The sequence below is a fragment of the Notamacropus eugenii genome, chromosome 2, assembly GCF_028372415.1.
Source record: "Notamacropus eugenii isolate mMacEug1 chromosome 2, mMacEug1.pri_v2, whole genome shotgun sequence".
In the NCBI taxonomy this organism is placed as follows: domain Eukaryota; kingdom Metazoa; phylum Chordata; class Mammalia; order Diprotodontia; family Macropodidae; genus Notamacropus; species Notamacropus eugenii.
Genome location: NC_092873.1, coordinates 119,428,031 through 119,446,775, shown reverse-complemented (window position 1 = coordinate 119,446,775; position 18,745 = coordinate 119,428,031). Strand labels below are relative to the sequence as shown.

The window sequence follows — 18,745 nt, the reverse complement described above, 5'->3', positions numbered from 1 at the left end:
GCAAACTTATCTTACAGTTAAGGAAAGTGAAGCCTAACAGGGTGAAGTACCATCCAACTAGTGAAAGATTAGGTCCAGGACTGAAATGCAGGTTTAAGGATATCATGCTGAGGATGCATTCTGTTATGCTGCCACTGGTTTGTGACTACCATATGCCACCATAGTTCTAGTCTGTACCATTTTTGTGGCCAAACCAGCAGCCATATGTTCCCTTTGGTGGTCATATGAAAAGAACACTGGTCTTTAAGACAGAAGGCCTTGTTTCAAGTCCCAGCTTTGTCAAGGTAAATAGATTTGTCATGATAAATATATGACCCCAGCCAAATGGCTAAGAGCCTCAGTTTCTCCCTCTGTAGAAAAGGAATATACTTGTACTGCCTGTCTCATTGTAGTAAGGCGGAAAGTGTTTGGCAAACAGTGAACAGAATGATGGACCTGGAGTCAGGCAGACCTGAGTTCAAACCTATCCTCAGACATTTTCTAACTGTGTTACCCTAGGCAAGTCACTCAACCTCAGTTTGGCTCAATTTCCTTAACTGTAAAATGAAGACAATAACAGCACCTGCCTCCCAGAGTAGTTGTCAGAATAAATGAGATAGTATCTCTAGAATGCTAATCACGGTATCTGGCACATAGTACACATTTAAATAAATGTTTAATTCCTTTCTTAAAATACTATCTAAATGGGAGATGATGATGATGACTGTTACATTCTGTTCTGTATCTAATCATCAACCTAGGGCTGTAAGAGCATTGTGAGCAATGTTCTCCTGCTTCTGCTCAGGAACATTACTTTGTTCCTTTGCATTAGTTCATGTAAGTAAAGATCATCTAATGTGAGTCTTTCATTTTACAGATGAAGAGACTAAGGCCCATGTAAGTTGAGTAATTTGCTCAAGGTCCCTCAGGTAATGAAGTTCAGAGCTAGAATTTGAATCCAGGTTCACTGATTTCAGAGCCAGGATTTTTTCCACTATAACTGAGTACAGAGTCAGAGTGTACAGCCCACAGAACGTCTCAGGCATGTGACTAGAAAGAGGTTCTGGTGAATACTGTGTTACTACTGAGTTACACTGCATGTTATCCTTTACAGGGGTGGGGCTTCTGATATTTAGCTGCAAGTCTCAAGCTCTCATTCAGTCAAGAACAGCTGAGAGACTACTCAGGAACAGAAGGTTAGTGGTGATATTTTCATAGAAATGTCTTAAGGTTTGATCAACGGGAGCAGATTTTTTAAAATGTATCTTTATAGCTTAATTCAAGAAACGGGCTATTTGGGGGATTAATTTCATGTTTCTAGACTTCATGCTTCAATGCTAATTGATTGTTTTTATGACTGTTTCTAGGGGAAGAAAAACCCCACCCAGAAAGATGTTTATTCATTTAGTTCTGAGATAGTCCTGGGATGTAGATAAATACAAAGTAAATTATTTTACATAAGCAGATCTATTCCGTGTTTACTTTGGGGAAGTTTAATCCAAGTCAGCAATTTGAGAGTATCTCAAAGTTTATCGTATGCTTGGTTTAAGTGTGGTAGATGGGTAGTTTGTTGGGGTAAAGGGGTATAACATGACAAAACTCAGAGTGTTTGGAGGAAAGGTGGTGTCCTCTGAGTCTGCTTCTCCCAGGAAGCTTGTAGAGATTACGAACTGTAATAATAACTGCACTGAGACAGATAAGACAAAAGACTGCGTCTTTTCTTTTCTTAATACATTAAGAAGCCCTTCATGCCTGCTTATATAAACTCATCATTTTTAGCTGACTTACGCTATTTGGGGGTTAAAAAACTTGAGGTACAAGCATAAAGTAAAAGACTGAGTCCTAGTATCCATAAACTGACCCTGAAGGAAAAAATAGGAATTCCCTAAGCCATGAGAACATTGTAAGGGTATAACTTCCCAACCTGATGATTTTGAGGTTGTTTGAGCCAAACATTCATTTGGCTGTTCAAGTTCTGACTTGCTTTAAGATGTGAGAATTTATAATCATACTTTATACTGCTCCTTCTGGGAACTGTGCTTTTCTTCAACATGGGAAATGACTTCATAAATGTAGGTAGCAGCCCCTCTAAGACTTGGTGAATGATTTTCAAAAGTTTCTGTGGTTGAAAAATTCATCCCCCTGGGCCTGACGGAGTGCTAATGGGACCTAAAAGGGGTTCCCAATAATCCTACACTGAAATAAACCAAACTAGTCATGAGATACATTGGACTTAGTTGGGATGATCCATATACAAAAGATCCAATATAGATCCTGCCTTTTCTGTCCCCAAATAAGAGGCATCAGAACTTGTGCTCCCCAAATATCTTGTAAAGTCCAGTACAACCTCGGTGTCACAATGATGTATCATAGGAAGAAGATTTTTAGTTGGTGGATCACATCACATAAAAAGGCGATTTCCTGTGCTTTTCCCCTGGGGCTTACAATTTGAGTCAAATAATCAATTGGCCACTGGAAATACAATGACAAAAATTAAGCACCCTCTGCTCCCAAAGAAATTACATTCTATTAGGCAGAAAATCTGTACATAAATGATATATACAGAATTAATAGAGGCTAAGTTTTGGGTGAGTGAGCTCTAACAGCTGGGGGATCAGGAAAAACCTAAGTAGTGTTGGAGCTGAGACAATTTGAGACCACACACATTACAGAAGAAACACTTAAAAAACCCCTCTGTGACCGGATAGCAATATATTTATAATAGCATATGCAGGTCAAGGTTAAGTGTATTTGGGGAATCTAGTCTTACTTTTCAGGCAGTCATAGTTTCCAGAGTGGCAGTTCAGCATCAAGGGCCCCTCTGTACATATGGACAAGTTTGGTATAGTTCATATACTGCAAGGAAATTGTGCGTTTAACCACCATTTTCTGCAGGACCTCAAAGATGGAAATGTTTTCACCTTCCTCTTGGTTGTAGTTAAGAGCCTGATGAGTCATCAGGACTTTCCATACTCCTAAAGTGATGAGTCAGTGACTTCATGTCCCCAAGGAAACAAATTACCCATTTCTTACATGTGAAAGTTTGCTGGGACTGTCCCAAACTGTTGGTTTTCTACTTGGCCCCTTCCTCTCCTGGAGTGTTTTAGTAGCATATGACAGATAGGATTCGACTTTCTCTTATCCTACTAGAGCAACTATTATCTCCTGAAAATAATGCAACGTTTTCTATTAATGATATACTCAAGGTGTGGACGTGATCTCTGCTTCACAGTTTGCTCAAAAGCCTGGGCTATCCTGATAACATGCCCGTGTAGAGGGATATCCTCCTCTAGTGGTTTTGTTAGATCTGACATATTTCTCTTTTGACCAAAAAGGAGGTCAAGGTGCATTTCTTTCGGGTTCAGTTTGAATATCCAAAGTAAAAGGCTTTAACAACAAGCATTTACTCGAGAAACATTTAGTAAGCTGCTCCCATGTGCCAAGTCCTGTGATTAGCACTGGGTATATACATAAATGTAAAACCTGTCCCTGCCCTCAAGGAGCACATATTTTAGTAGTTACTTTTCATGTATCACTATTCTCTGGGTAGGGAAACCTAGAAGAATCCATGGCTTCAGAATGCGCACACACAGCTGCCTTGTTCTCCCTTCTAGACATGGCGCCCAGTGATCTACTGCTGCCTAGAGAATCCCAAACAGTCTGCAGGACCTGTTCAGTGAAGCCCTCTTGAAATAGGGTTTTGTGTGTATCTTCCTGTATTCCAGTGCTTCAGTCCTTTAATGATCCAGAAGCCATTTCTGTAGCTTACCCTTACACCACATTTGTTATACAGCCTTTTGTTATGTATGAATAAATGAATAGCTAGGTGTGGTGGTGTAGATACAGGGGAGGCTGAGGCTGGTGGATCTCTTGAATTCTAAAGGGAGGAAATGTGGGAAGGAAGGAAAGATGAAGAAAAGGAACATTTATTAAACACCTAGTATGCATCTGGCAACTGTGCTAAACACTTTATAAATATTATCTCAGCTGCAGTGGGCTATGCCAAACACCTTTCTGAGCTAAGTCTGATATCAGTATGGTAACCCTTTGAGAGCAGGGGGCCACCACATTGCCTAAGGAGGGGTGAATTGACAAAGGTAAGAAACAGAGCAGATTAAATCTCTCACACTGATGGACAGTGCGACTGAACTCATAAGTAGTAGCCATACTTCCAGCCTGAATGAGATGCAGAGACCTAGTCTTTAAAAAAATAAAATGAGTGAGTGAACGAAAAAACTTTAACTAGGTAGTTACTATATACCAAACAAATATAGTCCAAAACCAAGGAATTATGAAACAATGAAAAATAAATATCACTAATGAATATTGATTCAAAAATTTGACATCTGAACAAAAAGACTACATCAGTATATCCCCAAAAATCCTTCACTATGATCAAGTTGGAGTTTTACCAGGCTTGTAAGGAAAACTCAACATTAGGAAAATAATATGAATTTATAAGTTAATAGTATGAAATATATTAAATTAGCAATATATATTAATCATTAATAAATTAATCACACTAAAACCTGAAATGGAACAGCTAGGTGGTACAGAGGATAGAACATTGGGGTTGGAGTCATGAAGATTCATCTTCTCAGACACTACTGTGTGACTCTGGGCAAGTCACTTAACCTTGCGAGCCTCAGTTTCCTCATCTGTAAAATGAGCTGTAGAAGGAAATGACAAACCACTACAGTACCTTTGCCAAGAAAACCCCAAATGGAGTCATGAAGAGTTGGACATGACCGAGACATCTGAACAACAAAACTTGAAACACTGAAAACTACAATGCTTGTGAAATGCCAAAGTCATCAAATCTTTGCACTGGGTTAGGTTTGGAGGTTGCAAATACAAAAATAAATGCTATAGTGGGTGATTTGGAAAACTTTATCTTGGGTAACATATCTCACCACCCCTGCCCCATCAAAAGAAGCAGCGTGGTATAATAGATAGAAAGCCAGCTTTGGAATCTGCCTGGGAATCAACTGGGCTTAAGTCCTGAAGGTTAAGGACCTTACAAAATAGTTTGCTGTATCCCCCAAAGCACCAAGAACATCCCTAACCACCGAATCAATATCCAGAACATGAAACTTTCAATGCCCAACTATTTTCTCAAATGAGTTATCAAACTGCAGTTACCTGATTCCACCCCTTTTCAGGAGGTACCACTCTGAGCTATGACGTTTAGTCCTAATATTGAAAGCGCCTGTTAAAAAGGGGACAGGTATAATTATAATGACCAAGCTTGCCCCTAAAGAAGAGATTAGAAAATAGATCTTCCTTCCTTCTTTGAATAAGTGGGAGACTATAGGTGTGAAACATTGCACACACTGTTAGACTCAGTTGTTAGTTTCTCTGAGCAGCTGTTTTTCCTTGTTGTTGTTGAAATAATCCTTTAAGAAAAGAATTTGTTCTGTAAAACTTGGACTCAGTCAAAAGGCCACACCCAAGGACCTAAAAGGTTCCCATGTGGCCTCAAGGGAAGGTTCCCTACCCTGCTTTAGAGTATACAAGACATTTTCTTCTAGATAACCCAGTAAAGTAGATCATACTAGTAGTTGGTTTTTAAGAGGCTCAGAGAAATTGCAGACTTGATTACATGATTAGAAAGTGGAGTGGGGACTTGAACTTGGCCTTTCTGATCCTTAGTCTAGTATCTTTTCATCGTGTGGCACTGTTTAGGCATCTGTCCTCGCTCTCATCCGCCCAGAACACCGCACCCTATCTATATAAGTTCAAGCACACTCTCATTATTTTCCAGCTGACTCACATTTGGCATTGTATGACTACAGTTTTCAATGGTATGTTTTCTGTGAGCTCAGCACATCAGGTTTCAGGTAAACCTGCTCTATTCTGAAAATATTCTCAGGTACACAAACCCTGGAGAGTTCACTCTCAGTTGGGGTGGGGCTGGAATGGGGGAATGGGGGGAAGGGGGGTCCTGGGAGGGTGTGGCTCAGAAGATTTAGGTGTCAAATTTACTTAAGGTAAGGCACACCTGATAATGATAAAAAAGCCAGTGTCACAAAGTCAGATTTGAAAAGGTGAGACCACTCCACTTTAGCTTAAAGGGGAATCAGAACTCCCAATGACTTTGCTGTTTTCTGGAACTCTAGGCAGCCCTCACCACTCCTGTTTCCTTCCTACTTCGTTTCCTCTGGTACAGTGCCTGCTTCTGCTATACCTGCTGTTTTGATTTGTGGCCCTGTTTTGTTATCACAATGAGAATAACTGGGTTTCATGGTTTTTAAATGCAGTTATCGCTTCCCCGTTGCAACTTTCTCCATCTTGGTTTAGATATATCTGGGGTCAGCATAAGAAATCAGATAGGAATTTGGGGGGAGTTTTGTGGAAACTGAAGAAGACACACAAGGGCAGCAGATGACACATAGAAAATATTTAGAAACTCAGAAATGCATAAAATATATGTGTAGCATTGTATATCAAAATATTTTATCTCTAATACCATAATAATTCAGACTTCAGAAGAGAGGGCCAAAAAATTTTATGCAGATTTTCTAGATGGTAGGGTGCCACCCTCCCAAGTCCCTGCATATGGAAGGGATAACTATATTTGATTTTAGAGGAAGACAAGGTTTTAGAATGATGACTTTGGAGCCAGAGTCCCTGGGTTTAAATCCTTGCCCTTGTATTTCCTATGAGCACTGTCTTGGGCAAGACACAACTTCTTTGGGCCTCAGCTAGGGAGTTAGAATAGCCTTTGAGGTTCCTTCCAGCTCTCAGTTGGTGATTCTATGAATTGTGCCTTGGTGGGAGTGAAAATAGAGGGGAAAGGAAGAATTTCAGAGATATTGCGGAAGGCGATTTCAAAGCACATGGTAACTGATTGGATATGAGAGGTAAGGGAAGTTTCCAATGGAGAAAGGTCAACCAGGTGAAGAGCAAACCCACTGACAGAAATGGCAAAGTCAGAGGGGGGAATAATTTTAAAGTTCTAGGTTCATATCCTAACTCTGTCTTTCCTTATCTAGCTGGGATTCAGAACCCTGTGCCTCCAAGCCATCTTGTCACCATGACCTTACTATTCTCTGATCTTGTGCACCCCATTGGAAACTTAGACTTGGCTCCTGGACCAGACAAGTGTGCTTTCTTTTAGGTTGCTGGTGCACAGGTCTCCACCAAGTACATCCCACCTAGGGAGACTCCTGGACAACCCAGGGACAAGAAGTGGGCTGGAAAGTAGTTCCCCAAGTTCTGTCCACTCATGGAGAGGGAGCTCTTCAGAGCCCTGGACCCTCCTGAGACAGGGGATGGGCTTCTCAGGTGTGGGGAAAAGTGCTTCTTTGCATTATATACACTCAGTTTGAGTATAGCGATAGTACAGTTGTTGGGCATCACTGGAAAAAGTAGAAGATTGTTGTTGGTTTTTCAATTGTATCTGACTCTTTGTGACGCCATGGACCAAGCAAGCCAGGATCTTTTATTCTCCACTATCTAAGTCTAAGTTCATCTTTGTTGTTTCCTTGAAACTATCTATCCATTTCATCCTCTGCTATCCCATTTTCCTTTTACTTTAAATCTTTCCCAACATCAGAGTCTTTTCTAATGAGTCCTGTCTTCTTGTTATGTGGTCAAAGGATTTAAGCTTTAGTATTTGACTTCCCAGTGAATAGTCTGAATTAATTTCTTTAAGTATTGACTGATTTGATCTTCTTGCTGTCCAAGGGACTCTCAAAAGTCTTCTCCAGCACCATAATTTGAAAACGTTGATTCTGTGGCACTCAGTTTTCCTTATAGTCCAACTCTCACGATCATATATTTCTACTGGAAAAAATCAGAAAAGTTGTGGATTGGCAGGCAGTAACTTTGACCATTATTATCAATACCACATACCCTGCCCCCCACTAGCTCTGGCAACTGAATGTGTTCCAAGTGTCAGGATTCCTACTTATTTCTCTAGTCTAGATGACAATCTCTGAAGTTCCATCCAACTCTAAATCCTATGAATTTAATCAAATGTGGGTTTCCTTGCTCCCTGAGGTTTAAGGGACACTGTTCAAAGAAATTAAATAGAGGTCAAGGAAAAGAGAATGGATGTGAGAAAGGTTTGGGGTTAACTGGAGCCTTGAAGGGATTAGCTTTGAATTATTGCTTAGGAAGCATTTACTATGTAGCAGGACTAGGAAAATTAGATACACAAGGACTAGAACAATGTACATGGAAAGAATAATGACCACAAAATAATTCAAAGTAAATGTGGATGGCTAATATGGAAATGTTTTGTATGACTGCACGTGCATAAAATTGTTTGCCTTTTCAGTAAGATGAGAGGGAAGAAAGGGAAGGGTAGAAGAGAATATGGAACTCAAATTTTTAAAATGTTTAAAAATTTTATTTATATGTAATTGAGAAAAAGAGAAAGACTTTTCTCTTGCTGGTTTGCAGAAGTCAAAGAGTGAAGCATTGCATATAATGTCAGATTTTGGGGGATGCATTGAACAGTTTCTGAAATTCTGAAATTTGTTTCTTCTTTTAAAAAAATGCCGTAAGTTAACTCTGGGAGCGAGGAGGAGTTGAGGAAGGGAAGATATAGAGGAACCTAGGTGATGGGGGAAAAAGATAGTTTTTTAAAAAGAAGCATCCACTGAACTGTGCCCAAAATTCGGCTAGGAGGTAAGGGAAATGCAAAATAAGTGTAAGATATGATGTCTGTCTTCAAGAAGCTTACCATCTTTTATCTGGAGCATCCTAGAAAGTGTGGTATGCTGAGATGGGAGATGGCTTCCATTGGAAAGATCTTAGCTCCAAAATTCTTAGGGTGGAATCATTTAGAAATTAAGATGAGGCATTTCTATAACAGGGATTTGTTAGATTTTGGATGAGATCATCTCTAAGGTACAGTCTAGCTCTAAATCCATAGCTCTATGAATTTATGATCTTTTTGTGGGAGATGAGAGGAGAAATCTGGGAGGGATAATCCCTGAAAAGTGGTAGAGTGGTATATGTTTATGCCTTTTTCCTTTACCATTCCAAGTTAAAAATATATTTGAGATTATCCTAAGGAAAGGGGCCATCTTAGAGTTAGAAAAGACATTTCACAGTTTAGTTACAATAAGGGGAAGTGAGAAGGAAAAAGAGATATAGGATTTCCCTTAAAAATAGATTTGACCCAAGATTTTAAAATATCTCTAGGTTTCCACTTCGGCGGGGAGGTAGATCCTGAGCCCCAGGGTGGTGGAGCAGGCAAGCTACTACTCCAGGACCCCCCACGTGCTTTATTTAGCATAACCAGGTTAACCACCACAAGCTTTAGTGTAACCCAGGGCAAATGGGCACCTTCCAGCTTTGTACAGAAAGCAGCCCAGGGCAACCAAGCCAACCTCCACATGGTGTGGCACAGCCCAGGACAAACTGGTAGACTTTCTGTGTTTCAGCAGAGCCCAGGGCAAATAGACATCCCCTCCCCCTAGCTTGTAGACAAAATAGCCCAGGCAACAGGCAGACCTGCAGGAGCTTCAGCACGGCTTAGAGCAAACCGGCACAAAATGGCTTGTAGAGTAGCCCAGACCCCCATGTGCTTCAGTGTAGCCTCATGGAAATGCAGGAAAACCTCACCTGGGCCTCCGCACTGTGCAAACACCCCCACTGGAACTCCTGCTCAGCACCAGGGAAGCTGCCAGAGCCCTACAGCCAGTGCTAGCTACCGCTTCAACATCAAACTAGACAAGAGGGTCCCCCGTGGGCCCCTGGGAAACATCAGCGCAGCACTAGGTAAACAATCAGGACCTGCAGTCACTGGGACAAGAAACCTGAGACAGAGCCCTTTCTATCCCGGGGAGCAGAGCCCAAATTAAAAAAAAAGAGAAAAAATTCTCGAGTAGAGACATATAACCATAGAAGCATTGCTTTTCTTTCTCTTTCCTGACTTACTTTCAAACATTCAGTGAAAGGATGTGGGTGAAGTTTGCTATTGGTGGCTTTTTGTGCATAAGCTTATTCAGTTTTCCTGTAACGCTATAAAACTTGATTTTTGTAGTTAGAGAATGTGAAGAACGAAATCATTGCATACCCATCAGGCATAGTTGTGTGAGCAAAGTTCTTCAGCTCTAAGTGCAGATAGCTTGCTGATGGTGGCCTCTAAAGCTGGTGATGCCTGTGCAAAGTCCTCCAGTTCTTACCACTAGTGAGTGTGTGACATTATCACCCTTTCCTTTTGCAAGCTGCCACTCAAAGGAGGTGTCGGGGGGAAGGGAAGCTACTTACTAAAGCTAAACATGGATGTTATTTCTAGTGTGCAAACTTTTGGGATTATAAGGGTGATTCTTTTTCTCTCCGTCTAGTGTATTGCTTGTACTCATATGCACTCTAAAAGGTTATGAAAATAACAAGTTCCTTTTTCTTGACTTCTCCCTTCTCAGTCATCTTGCCCTTTGAGAAATGGAATTCTCCTTCTTTCTATCTGTTTACAACTACAGAGTGTCTGGGTGAAAAAAAAATCCTATATTTAATTCCTAATTTGTTTTTTAAAAAAATCTTTCTCTTCATTTTGCTCCCCAGGCAACTGATAACTTGAAGTCATGGCAGAGAAACCCAGACTGTACTACTTTAATGGAAGAGGTCGGATGGAGTCCATTCGATGGCTTCTAGCAGCAGCTGGAGTTGAGGTTTGTTCTCTCTAGAGCCAAGTACTGCCGGATTTGGATTGTATTTTGAATAGCTAGTATTCTGTGACAAAGAAGTCTCACAAGTTCCGTGGGCACACCTGCAATCTGTTTCTAATGGCCCCTCTTTTGCAAATGTTATATGGAGAAAGAGATGGAGAAAGTTAGGTTAGGGCTCTTTGGGATATGCATCTGCTCTAGTTAGGTCTTTCTATGCCTGTCACGTGTCCTGAACATTTATGTCCTTAGACCTAAGTTTATTCCTTGCCCTCTGCCTTATTAGCAGCACATTATGGAAAGAGAAGCTGCCAAGTACACAGAGAAACCTTGGAGGAAGGAAGAGAAGAGAGTAAATTGGCAACGGAAACAGGGTTACAATTTTTAGAGACTGGTCTCTCATGTCCCCTGCCATATGCTATATTTTTCATCCATGAATGTGTCTATTTATCCATACGTTATCTTTCATTGGTGAGCATACGTTGTAGGGAGGTGAAGAGGAAGGCCCTGTCAGTATCAGAGAAGGGGGAACAAAGCATGATTGTATATGCTGAAACAACTTGGCATCTGGCCTCAAGCAAATAAGCAACTTTGTCCAATCTTATTTGTCATTCACTCCTTAGAAACTACTAATGAAAGAGCTTATTTTCCAGTATCTATTTGAAGTCAAAAGGAGTCTTTTTGTGGCCAAGCTTCTACATGTGGGTGAAAGTTCATTTGTTTCTGAGCATCTCTTTTTTTAAAATCCATTCATTGAAATTGTGGCTGAATCCAAAGTCTGGGTGTTAGCTATACTCCCAGTGAGGTCTCCACCTTGGTAGGATTTTCTGGATGGCTGATTGTGTCCCTTCATTTCTTTAGCCCCGTGAAACAGCTTGATAACTTCCTACCAATATTCATATACACTGGCAACTGTAAAGAGCACACCCATGTGAATTCACAAAGATGCTTCACTGAAATTCCATATTCTCCAATTCGATAACCAATTCTGCTTTTTAAACTTGGTATTATAATCACTGATCCAGTAACATAACATCAGTCTTAGTTTATTCTTACAATTGTTAGTCTATAGGATATAAGCTTTCTGAGAGTAGGAATTCTTTAATTTTTTGTCTTTATATGCCTAGGACCTACCACAGTATTTGCATGGGTTATAAGCTTTAAAAATGCCTAGTGAATGAAGAATATGAAAATGAAATCTTAAGCTCCATTCAAGGCTCAACTCATGTGAAGCACTCTGGCCTTTTCTGATCTTTTTCTATCTCCTACTCTCCCCCTCCCCCCTTAGAGTTTCACCACTTCACTGAAATTATTTTGAATTTACTTTTTACATATTTTTTATTTGCTTATCTTGTGTTTGTCATCATTCTCACTTTGGATGTAATTTTATTTTATTTTGATTCAATTCAATTCACATTTATTATGTATTTATTTATATATTCACTATGGTAGGTGCTGGGCATACCAAGCCAAAAACAAATAAACCTTGATCTCAAAGGAGTTTTATTTCTGCTGGGGGTGGGGAACAGCATGCATACATATAAGTCAAATTAAAAATGTATACAAAATATTTTGGAGGGGAGGAAGGCACTGACAACTGGGAGAATTAGGAATGGATTTTTACAGGAGGCAGCCCTTGAGCTGAGCCATGAAGGAAGGCAGGGATTCTAAGATGTGGATATAATAGAGAGTGAGAGCATTCCAGGCATGAAGGTGAAAGACAGAATATTGTATAGAGAAAATGACACTAGGCCAGTCTGGCTGCAGTGTAGCTTGGCAAGGGTCAGGAGTGAGGTGTCTTTCTTAATGAAATCTAAGATCAAATTGGCTTTTTTTTTGAGGGGGGAGTTGAAGGCTGTCATATCACATTGTTAGCTCACGTTGAGATTTCAGTCCAGTAAATTTTTTTTAAAATTTTTTTCAAATGAACTGCTATCTAGCCATTCCTCCCAAGGGAGGATAGATGAGTCAGGATCATAGATTTAGAGGTAGAAGGAACCTCATGAGCCATCTAGCCCAACTCTTATTTTACAAATAGGAGACTGAGGTTCAGGAAAATTTAATGATTTACCCAAGGTCACATACGTGGCATAAATTTAACCTAGATCTTCTGGGAGGTAAAAGCTTCTCTTCACTGGCGGTCATTAACCAGAGGCAATGATCACTTGTAGGGTATGCCATAAAGGTACCTTGTACCATCAGGTACAGGATGGACTAGATGTCATCTGAAATCCCTTCCAACTCTGAGATTCTGTTTCCAAAACTACTCTTTAATATTGTAATCTACTTTCTATTCTATTGTACAAATGTGTCTTTATCTAGGACTTCGGAAACAAAATAATTTTTTTTTTTTTTTAGTTTGAAGAAGTGATTTTAGAAACAAGAGAACAATATTTGAAGCTATTGGAGGGTAAGCCTGAATTATTTTAATGATATCTTGTGCTTGAAGTAGAAACTAACTCTTTGGAGAATATTACCATGGAACTCAAAGCATTTAAAATATTTAGAAAAGACAGTGTGCTTTAAGTCAACATACATATTTCACTTCATAAACATAAATGATTAAGCACAGCAAGGGATGGTCCTAGTTATAACAATAGTTAACATTTATGTAGCATTTACTGTGTGCTAAGCACTGTGTTCAACGTTTTACAATTATCTCTTTTGATACTCACAACAACCCTGAGAGGTAGATGCTCTTACTATTCCCATTTTACAGTTTGGAGGAAACTGAGGCAGACAGGTTAATTGACTGCCCAGAGTCACACAGCTAGTACGGTCTGAGGTCAGATTTGAACTTCCTGACTCCAGGCCCTGGCGGAAAGCATTGACTAAGGTTAAGATATTCGAGGGTCAGGGATGGGGAAGGATGGAATCTACTAACCAACCACACAATTTTCTCAGGTTTTGTACTCCTTCAATAAATCTCATGCCTATTTATCAATGGTAATCTCCTATGAGGCATTTATCTCAACTCATTCTGAGGTGGGAAGGCACAATGATCCTGACTGAAGGTAAGTCAGCCTGGAAATTGGCTTATCCCACCATTACTCTCTTGAGGAATATGAGGAAGGAGAGGATTCCAGGCATGGAGGTGGAAGATGGAATATTATGAGGGGCAGAGAAAACTTTCTTGGAGTATATCCTTTGAATAAACCCTAGGGGGATGATTATTTGCAGGGTTTTAACTCATGGAGATTTTTTTTTCCCTGTGCTTGATTGCTGTCTGAATGCTGCTGTCTGAGAGATTCCTGATATATTTGACCCAAATATTATGGAATGGATGTTGGGTTCATGGTCTGGGATTTGGGGTGAAGGCTCTTTCAGTCACGTGGTATTTTGCCATTCTCTTATCTTGCAAGTTCACTCAAAACTGGGAAGATGTAACCCTTCTCCTCCTTTCCTCAGTATTCTGAAGCTGACTTACAGCTTGCAGGCATGCACTACAGTATTACAGAAGACATTTTCCTTTTCAAAAGGAAGGGGAAAAAAACCTGAAAATCTTAAATGAACAACAATTAATTCCAACTATGTTTGTAAATCTCCAGAGTCACAGATCCAAGTGTGAGCTCTACCTGGGGAGCTCTTTTGCTCCTCTTTGTTTTGGTTCCAAATGAAGGTTTTTCAGAGTCTCCACTTTTCTGTGTCTCCCTGTTTGTGTCACTCTGCCTTTCCAGCCTTCTCTGTCATTCTTTCTCTCTCCCTTCTCATTTTGCTCTACGGCTCCTTCTGTTGATGTCTCTAACATGAAAACAATTTTTTTTAGTTTCTAGGCACAATGTGAGGTAAATGAGTGGAAAAACATGCATTAATCATATACTTATGTGTCAAGCCCTGCTGAAGCTACAAGTAGCTGAGCAAGACAGTCCCTTTTCCCAAAGACTTCATGTTCTAATTGAGAGAGAGATCACATACAGCAGAGCTCCACTGCAAGAGATACGGAACATCCAGTGGCCCTTAGGATGTGATAGCAATAGCAAAGTGAGGCTGTTGTTTAGAAAACATTGCCATAGAGATGCCAGACTGTGAAAAAGACCAAAAGTTCTCCCAGAATCCTCTAGTGTGATGGCATATTTTGAACTTGCTGGGACTTGAGAGAAACCAGAGGAGCTTGTCGTTCATCTTGTTTTCACCTTGCAGGAGACCAGGGCTCTTTTCACTGTACCATATTGTCTCCTCAAAGTAGTCCTGGTGGCATTCTATAGTTCCATGTATGTATAAATATATATACATTATTTATATTCATATGTATGTGCATATGTGTGTATACACATAATTTGTTTCATCAGATTTTTTTGGTCCATACGGCTCTGTATCGGGTCTCTTCAGGGGATAACTGTCTCCCTATAACATATGAAAGGGACCATCATAGGACCTAATGCCTGGATTCTTTTGTATGCTTATGTTCCTAATTATTTGTGAGCCTGAAATGCAGAGAAGCAGTTTCCCCCACAAAGACAGAGTGGGTAGAGACTTGGAGTCAGGAAAACCCAAGCTCAAATCTTGCCTCATAAGATCTCTACGATTGTAGGGATCACTTAACCCCTGAGTCCCAATTTGCTCACAATAATGGCACCAATCTCACAGGATTATTGTGAGGATCAAATGAGATCATGTTAATGTGTTTTGAAAACCTTAAAGCTATTATTATCTACGTATAGTTTTCCTTTCTATTCCACAAGATGCTCTCTCCAAATTCAGTGGTTCTTTGGCTACACTCGATAATTCAGTATCTAAAACAGATTTTGTGCAAGATGAAAGGCCAGTGGTCGCCATCCCACATTTCTGGCTCTTCTGTGTATTGGTCCCTTTCCCCAAAAGTTTTGCCAGCTTTTCTCTTGGCTATCCAGTTGTGGGGGGAGGGGGCGAGATTTCAACACAGACTACATGCTTATCTTTTAAAATTTATTTTTAGTTTACAACATTCAGTTTCCCAAGCTTTTGAGTTTCATATTTTTCTCCCCTTCCCCCTCCCCCAAGATGACATGCAGTCTGATATAAGCTCTACATATATATTCATATTGGTCATGTTGCCAAGAAGAATTATAACCAATGGAATGAACCATGATAAAGAAGAAACAAAAGAAAAAAAACAGCAAATAGTATGCTCCCATCTGCACTCAGACGCCATAATTTTTTGTGGATATGTGGATGGCATTTTCCAACATGAGCCTTTTGGAGTTGTCTTAGAACCCTGTATTGCTGTGAAGAGCCAAGTCTATCAAAGCCCATGCTAATTGACCTGAGTTAGCTCTTTCTTCTTGAATACCTTAATTATTAACTTTTGCAACAATCCCTAGTCTTTGGCCCTTTGATCCTGAGATCTTTGATAGCGATCTGTCATTTCCATCAGTCTCTTCCCTCTTTGATTATCTGGGCTTTTCAGGGAGTTGCCTTTGTTTTGGCAGTATCCATTCATCCTGTGTTGTATTTACTTCTCAAGTACTTTATGGACTTTGACACAGAAAGGCAGGATCTACTGCCCATTCTCCTGTGGTCTTAGGTTTATTTGTAACTCTCTCATTTTGGACTTTGTTCAGCATGGGATGGAGAGAAGAGACCCAGCTGTGGGAAGTGCCCATGTCCTGTTCTTCTTCCTTGGAGCATCTTACCCTATGTTATTGATTACACCTGTGGTTTTCTTCATTGTTAAGGTTGTTTTTATATTGATTCAATTGTGAGTGCAGGTTGAAGAAGAGGTAAGATACAGTACTCATGTCTTATTGTAGTGAGCTGATGAAAAGCCAACGCAGATGAGTAAAGATGGAGGTTTCAAACTCCTTACTCCAAGAGTTAAAGTATATCAAGGCTCTATTTCTTTTTTAAAAATTATTTTATTTCATTGTTATTTTATGGAATAAAACAAGCATTTCTATAACAAAACATCGTGAAAAGAAAAATGATTGCACACCTCTTTCTGACATTAGTAGTTGTCAAGATGTCACCTGATAATAAAAGTTTACATTTATAAAACACTTCCCTACATTCTCATTTAATTTTTGTGACATGAGATGGGGAAAAAATACCTAGCGTTTATGTGGCACTTCCAGATTTATGAAGCGCTTTTTATATGTTATCTTACTTGTTCCTCTCAACAATCCTGGGGGGAGGTGCTATTATCCCCTTTTTATACATGTGGAAACAGAGGCTCTTCACAGTCAGTGAATTTCCTCAGAGGTTACTTGGCTCTCAAGTATCAGACAAATTGGAACCCAGGTTTTCTTTAATCTTAGTCAAGCACTCTAATCATTGTCATCCTGCCTCTCTCCTTTCCCCATTTTATAAATAAATAGGGTTTCAGAGGTTAAATAACCTGTACAAGGTCACAAAGTTAATAAGTGATAGACTGAAACTTTGATCTTCAAAGTCTGTTTAGTGTTCTTTGTTTAAAAAACCTTTATCTTTTGCTTTTTACACCAAGGAAATTCCTGATCTCCCATACCCCCACACTGTAGTAAGTAAAAATCAAGGAAAACCAGATTTCTTTGTGGTAGATGGATACTCAGTATCCATCACTGAGTCAAAGTTATGAACAATTTGGTAACTTTTCTCACATAATTCTAAATTGCTTACCAGAATGATTGGACTGATTCACAGCACTTATGTGCCTGCTCACATTATTTCCATCCTTTATCTTCCTTGTTAAAGTGGTGGGCATGAGGTGAAATCTCAAAGTTGTTCTAATATTTTCTTATTTAATGATTTGGAAGACATTCATATGGTTGTTGATGGTCTATAATCCTTCTAAAATCATTCATACAGATCTATTAGGGAATGTTTTCAATTATATATTTTTTGTCAATTCTTTTTGTATCTTATAGGTGAGAATTTATCTGAAACATTTCATGAAAATATTTTCCCATTTTATGGTTTCTTTCATTATAATTGTACTCATTCTGTTCATGCAAATTTTAAAAAATTGTATATGATCAAAATTATTTTGTCTTTTATGACCTCCATTATCACTCATGTGGTTATTGTTCCTATAATCTTAGTTATGAACAGTTTCTTCTCCCATTTTACTTAAATTTTTTTTGTGATGCAACCTTTGATATTTAGATCACATAGCTATTTGGAGCTTACTGATATGGTTTAAGACAGGGATGCGGAATCTGAGGCCTCAAACCCACATGTGGCTCCCTAGGTCCTCAAGTGCGGTTCTTTGACTCCAAACTTCAAAGAATAAGTTTGGATTTAGTCAAAGGGCTGCACTTGAGGACCTAGAGGGCCATACATGGCCTTGAGGTTGCAGGTTCTCTACCCAAGGTTCCCCTCTGAGTATGAGCTTGGCAGCTAGGTGGTACAGTATATGGTCAGTAAGGGGCTGGAGTAAGGAAGACTCATCTTTCTGAGTTCAAATCTGACTGCAGACACTAGCTGTATGACCTCTCCTTTTTGGATCTGTTGGATTTTTTCGGTGAAGTTCAGAATCAGTCAAAGGGCACACTTGAGGAGCTAGAGGGCCACATGTGGCCTTGAGGCCACAGCTTATCCATCTCTGGCACTGTACACTCTCCTTGCATCTTGAATCTTCTATCTGAAAATTCTATCTCACACAATGCTGGGGAGATAATTGTTCATAGTCATCCCCCTGAGCCCAGGTGATCCTGGAAGACTGGTAAGCATAGAAATGATGTTCAGCATGGAAAAATTCAGGATCATACAGGGGAGAAATAGAAACACAGAATCCTAGTGGGAAATGATCAATTATTTAAAAAAAAAGCTCAGCATCAAAGGAGTTAGAGATTCATTGATTCACTGCATTTATCCAACAAATGTTTAATTAGTGCCTACCATGTGCAAAATACTATACTAGGCACAGAACACATACAATGAAAAGACCTATAATGTAGAAGCATAAGATTCAAAATCAGATGATCTTATGATATAGAATTATAATATGATAAATACGTGAGATAGGGAGAAAACAAAATGCTATGTGAGGTCTGAAGGACAAGGTTGTTGCTGACAAAAGTGAACACAGAAGGTTTCGTGGAGAAAGTTGTATTTGAGTTGAGCTTTAAATGGTTGAGAGGTATGTCATAATGGACAGAGAGCTGACCCTCAGAGCCAGGTTCAAATCCAACCAAGACTACAAAATGCAGAGAAAGTGCTGACCTGCATTGGTGGGAAGAGAAACTGCA

The 18,745-nt window shown here is 39.7% G+C and overlaps 1 protein-coding gene across 3 annotated transcripts in view; it reads left to right on the top strand.

The window, feature by feature from the left end:
- Window positions 1–1,043: 1,043 nt before the first annotated feature.
- Window positions 1,044–18,745, top strand: part of LOC140526329 (glutathione S-transferase A4-like) — a 36,194-nt gene continuing 18,492 nt past the window's right edge. The window contains exons 1-3 of one of the 3 annotated variants that reach the window (XM_072642460.1): window positions 1,044–1,175; window positions 10,501–10,607; window positions 12,960–13,011. In XM_072642460.1, the coding sequence (XP_072498561.1) occupies window positions 10,521–10,607; window positions 12,960–13,011 (139 nt within the window). In that variant the 5' untranslated portion in view covers window positions 1,044–1,175; window positions 10,501–10,520. Of the gene's footprint in view, window positions 1,176–9,446; window positions 9,715–10,032; window positions 10,127–10,500; window positions 10,608–12,959; window positions 13,012–18,745 lie in introns of those variants that run through there. The other 2 variants (XM_072642461.1, XM_072642462.1) reach the window with 2 other exon arrangements.